The sequence below is a fragment of the Xiphophorus maculatus genome, chromosome 14, assembly GCF_002775205.1.
Source record: "Xiphophorus maculatus strain JP 163 A chromosome 14, X_maculatus-5.0-male, whole genome shotgun sequence".
In the NCBI taxonomy this organism is placed as follows: Eukaryota; Metazoa; Chordata; class Actinopteri; order Cyprinodontiformes; family Poeciliidae; genus Xiphophorus; species Xiphophorus maculatus.
The window spans coordinates 638640-644639 of NC_036456.1; the positions used below are offsets into that span (position 1 = coordinate 638640).

Sequence of the window (6000 nt, forward strand, 5' to 3'; positions counted from 1 at the left end):
AAGTTATGGAACAATTCTTGTAAAATCCACAACCAAGATTCATCTGAACATGGCCTCATCCTCTCTAAATAGAGCATCTTTTATTTGATATGACAGTAAAACTCCCTGATTTCTTATCAAGTCTTGAAACTAGAAAAGTATACCCACAAAGTTGAGAAAAGATGAGCACAACCACAAGAAGCTCAGTGTGTTCAGTGAAGCTATTAGAAACAAAAACCTTTTAAATGCCCAAATCTGAAAAAATATTTGACATGTTTGAAAAGGTTTGTCAGGATGAGACCTCTCTGGAACCAATATGGAAAGCTGAATTAAAAAGTTGTACCCAAAAACCACACAAGAGGCTCTGCCTCTCATGCCTCAGGCTAATGGGTAAGTTTATCCTGAAATGTCGCTGTAGTTTTGCAGCTGTAGGAGCAGACAACTTGTCCTCACTTTCTACTTCTACTACTCTCCAATTTGCTTTATTTGCTGTTATTTCAATTGGTAACATTTAGTGTTTTCTCAGGTTTTTTCTCTCGATGCTAGACCAGTCTGTCATTCTGTCAGCTTAGAGATGATCCTATCCAATATTAATATCTATATCGGTGCCAATATTGACAAATATTCTAGATCGGTTATCGGTGACAATGTGCCCTATCCATACAGGCAGATCTATCCAGTCAACTTCTATGGTTTGTGCTCTGAACGAAATCATACTTTATTATTTATTTTACATAATTTTTTAGAATTCCTAATTGAACTTTCTGAACCATTTGACAGAATATTTTTTAAAGTATATTTTGACATGTTTCACCAAAGTAGCCAACTTATTGTTTTAGTCAGATTCAGTTTATTTATTATTCACTGTACATTGACTGCTGCATTTGATGTACAAATTAAAGTTGTTGTTTTTACATGTTTGATCAAGCTTGTGAATTGTTGCAGATATCAGTATTAATAGTAAAAAAAGTGGATCGGTGCATCCCTAGTTTGGCTGTGAGACCTTCCTGGAGGACATTGGCTGAGAAAATGCTGCCGACAATGAAACGTTCTCCCTCCCTGACGTAACCTTTTTAGTTTTCATAAATATAGATACAGTAGTAATCCTATATCAGTTTGTCTTTTTTTGTGTATTCTGCTCTGTCTTCTCAAGACTGTGGAAATATGTGGCAGATGGCTGTTTGTACTGAGCTAGAGGTTTTCCTCTCCACTGTCACTACATGCATGCAGGACAAATCAGTGTCCCGCTTCTGGGCTCCCATAGAGCTGAAGGACTAAATTTAGCCATTTCACTCAGTTTTATTTCCTTGTTTTATTAATGTCTCTCTTTTCAAGAGTTATGAGAATCCCTTTCTCTGTCAGCATCAACTGCTGAGCTCCCAGCAACAAGCACAAGAGGTCGGTTTTTATATCTGCTTTCTGGCCAGAACAACAAATCTTTCCTTGCAAAATTATTTACACTTGCTCAATTTTGTCAGTATTTTATTTTGATTTAATGTAAATAGAAAAACACAGTAATATTTAATAGTGATGTAGAACTGTACATTGTACATTGTTTTTATAATATTTCCAACTAAATCTTTGGAAACTCTGATGTGCACATACAGTATATTCAATCAAGTTCTTGCAGAACATCAATCTCTGCTTTACAGCAGTAATATACTGTGTATATATATATATATATATTCCAGTTTTATTGTTGTGAAACATTGTATTCAATTTCAGTTTTTTATTCCAGCTTTTCTGTCTAAAAAAACCAGCAAACTGCGTTAAGTCACTGACTTGCAGCTCTTCTGGGACAGTGGACAGTAGATTACATTGAGCTGTTAACTTTGTAGCATTCCCTCATGTAGAATGTGGAGAAGAGACAAAGCAGGCACACAATAAAAACAAAGCCACTGATTCAGGAGTACTTTCTATGTTAACCCAGAAAGGAGTCACAACTAAACACTGCAGCTTAAATGAAGAGAAAAAACACAGAACATGAAGTTAAAAGCTGGAATAACAGCTAATAATGCAAGACTGGAGAGCAGTAGGAGAAAGTAGCAAAGTGAGGAAAAGTGACCATCATGTCCTCCTGGAGCATAACTACAGAGACAGTTTACCTAAGACAGTATAGGCTTTATAACGAAGGAATGTAGACAGGGTATCTGCCTCATGGACTATAACTGGGAGCCATTCTACTTTGAGAAACTCCAGGAGCCACCAGTAAACATGAAGTCTGAGTGCAAAGTGCTAGGAAGATCTGGAACAATCTGATCCATAACAGAGCTTGATTATTATGTTTTTTATATGTGAGAAGAAGACTTTGAAATTCGATTCTGGATTAAACAAGGAGCCAATAAAGGGAAGCTAAAATGGATAGATGTGATCTCCATTTTGAATTTTCTTTTTTTTGCCACTAGTGGCCATTAATGAACAGTAGAATAACAGGAAAAGGGGAAAACATGTAGCAAGTGGCCCAAGACTGAGAATTGATCCCAAAACAACCAGGTTGAGGTCAATATACTCCACACAGAGTCAACTCTGTGTGTTTGGTCATTCTCAGACTTGTAAATGTAACTGGATAGGATGGATTTTATTTAGGAGTGCCAGATAAAAGGAACACATATGAATGCTGCACTTTTCAAATTTTATTGACAAAAACCCTCTTCCTCCCACCTTACTTTTGCAAGACTTTGTGTTTGTCTGTCAAATAAAATACAATCAAATATACCAACATTTGTGGTTCTAATGTGACAAAATGCTTAGATTTTTTTTCTTGTTGTGTGTGTATGTTGTGGAACTTGCAGCATTGACTAAAACGTGCATTTTTATTACTGTGCTCTTTCAAAACTGCACTGGGGCAGGGTTTAGATAAAGGTTCCCTTTAGGATCCACAGAGACAAAACCAGCTGTGGCAGCAGCAGCAGCCCACCAGGACAGTGACCTGCCAGGTTCAGTCTGAACAAGGAGTGACTGCAGTGTCCCATTAGAAAAAGGTCTCTGTGCACCCATCCGCTATAATTAGCAAACATGATTTTATTTGCCAAAGAACTGTGATTAACAAACAATATGTATGTGCATAAATGTGACAAAATGTTTACTCAAGAAACGAAAAACAGCTTAAACAATGACAGAGCAACAGACTGATCAACACTACACAAGATCTAGTCGAAATAGCACTGAATTTCCCTTCATTCTACCTGCAGTCAAACCCTTTAGCAATGTCTTTCTTACCAGTGCTGCTCATGATAGCAGTCAGATGTTTTCTTCAATCAGATGATGCTTAGTAAACAACTCCCCGTCCACAATGACCCTACATGGATGATGCCAGCAGCAGCAGCAGCCTTAGACAGTGATGAGGACGAGAGGGGGATGACTCCGGGCTGTCCCCGCCTGTTGAGGCCGCTCAGACCTCCACAAACAGCCGCATCAACAACACAATGTCCTGCGTGGGATCCACTGCGGAGCGGCTCCGGTTCCCCCCCGCGCTCAGCACAAGGCGCAGGCTGGGTGTGGGAACACCGTGGAGCAGCGCCGCTGGAGTCAAGTTAGACTGTCATCGATATAGTCGCTTCCGCCATGACCTTTCAGATCTATCTATCTATCTATCTATCTATCTATCTATCTATCTATCTATCTATCTATCTATCTATCTATCTATCTATCTATCTATCTATCTATCTATCTATCTATCTATCTATCTATCTATCTATCTATCTATCTATCTATCTATCTATCTATCTGTCTGTCTGTCTGTCTGTCTGTCTGTCTGTCTGTCTGTCTGTCTGTCTGTCTGTCTGTCTATCTATCTATCTATTCTCAGAATAAACCGGACTAATAGTTTTTACATTTACTGCAATATAACTATTATTCAAAACAGTAATTATTTGCTCAAAAATGCAATTTGTTGTAACAAAGCTGGAAAAAATTCAAATGAATAAAATTATTGAGTTAAAGTTTTTTTTTTTTAGATTAATCTGTGTATTTATGTGTATTGATTGATTTATTTATTGTGTTATTTCTGCTATTATTTTTAGTATGTCAGTTTTGGTCCTCCATACTTACCGAACTTTTGTTTTTGTGCTCTTTTTCCTCCAAACGTTCCAACCATTCATCAGTCAGCTTCTAGGTTTTATTTTGGAGGGAACATATCACCAAGCTTCCGGTTTAGTGTTGGGTAACAGAAAGCGGTCTGACAGAGGATCCAGCGCCACTCTGCTGCTGGCGTGAGAACACATGGGAGATGTAGTCCATAACAAATAAAAAGGGTTTATTTCATTTCATCGAGACATTTGTTTTTATGTTACTTTATTTGAACTGGATTGCATTTTGATTTGCTGCTGCCCAGTGTCTGCCGCAAATGGGCGCCAAACTATTCTGCAACCTCCATTTTTTAAAATTAATTTTACAAAACAATCATGGTCAACAAAATAGGGATTTTTTTTAAAAGAGAAAAAAAAAATTACAAAAAAATCCTTTAATGTCAAATGAAAACTGACTTCAACAACATAATGAGACACAGTTAAATAAATGTATGTAACAAAAATAAGTGATTACATAAATGTTTACCCCTTTTGTCTCACCTAATTCAATTGAGGTACAACCAATTGGTGCTAGCAGTTTCACGACGTTTTTTTGTAAAAAAAAAAAAAAAAAAAAAAAAAAAAAGTCCAACAAATTTAGTTGATTCTGGTTGAATTGTACAAAAGGGTAAAACATCTAAGGGGGTGAAAACTTTTTAGTTTTTTAATTTTGATGTAGTTTTCTTATGAGGGATTTATTTCAGATTCCTTTGTGTTTTATATTGTGTTTCCATCCATCCATCCATCCATCCATCCATCCATCCATCCATCCATCCATCCATCCATCCATCCATCCATCCATCAAAGTCTTTGCACACATGTTAATATTTTGTCCTTTGTCTTTCCATTTTGTATCTTTTAGCAAACCATTGCGTTCCTCTACGTAAACCACAGCGTATCAAGTTATTGTCTTTGTAGTTTCGTATAAATTTTGGAGATTTATCTATCACATAACACTCATACAAATAGAAAATGTCAAAAATGCTCAAATCTCGTCCATATTTCTTTCATAATAATTGTATGTTATTTTTGTCAGAACTTTATATTAATACCTGCATTACAACCAAGTTTTTATGTCAAAGATCCCTATTAGGACCAATCAACAGCTAATGATGAAAACTGTCTTTACATCAAGGGGAAGACAAACATTTATGAATGTTATAAAGAAAGAGCAATTCCATTTAAAACCAATTTTGCACCATCTTCCTAGTTCACACTATCTATTTATTTTATTTTATCTTTATTGACATACAGTACAGACCAAAAGTTTGGACACACCTTCTAATTCAATGGGTTTTCTTTATTTTCATGACTATTTATAAGGCAAGAAATCCCACTTATTAACCTGACAGGGCACACCTATGAAGTGAAAACCATTTCAGGTGACTACCTCTTGAAGCTCATCAAGAAAATGCAGAGTGTGTGCAAAGCAGTAATCACAGCAAAAGGTTGCTACTTTGAAGAAACTAGAATATAAGGGGTATTTTCAGTTGTTTACACTTTTTTGTTTAGTGCATATTTCCACATGTGTTATTCATAGTTTTGATGCCTTCAGTGTGAATCTACAATGTCATTAGTCTTGAAAATAAAGGAAACTCATTGAATTAAACGGTGTGTCCAAACTTTTGGTCTGTACTGTATGTTATAAGAAACAAAGTGAATAATATGGAGCAGTACAACAAAAGCAAAGATTTAATGTACAAATTAACAGTTTTCTTTCCCTCAGCCATTAGACCCATAAATAGTTAGCTGACTGTGACATAACACAGCCACTTTATCCACCTGCTACTCTGCACATGCATGCACATTTTTTTTCATATTTATATTTTATTTAATTAGTTATTTATTTGTTTTTGCATCATGTCGATGCAGGTACCAAAATAATCTGCTGTGACTGGCTTAACTGACTACTGTCCAGTTGCACTAACCAAGTCATTATGAAATGCTTTGAGAG

The 6000-nt window shown here is 36.2% G+C and overlaps 1 protein-coding gene across 1 annotated transcript in view; it reads right to left on the reverse strand.

Annotated features, from left to right (window-relative positions):
- ablim2 (actin binding LIM protein family member 2) overlaps positions 1-3510 on the reverse strand; it is a 134939-nt gene extending 131429 nt beyond the window's left edge. The window contains exon 1 of the mRNA XM_023346297.1: positions 3199-3510. Within this exon, the coding sequence (XP_023202065.1) occupies positions 3199-3211 (13 nt within the window). The 5' untranslated portion in view covers positions 3212-3510. The remainder of the gene's footprint in view (positions 1-3198) is intronic.
- Positions 3511-6000: the final 2490 nt, after the last annotated feature.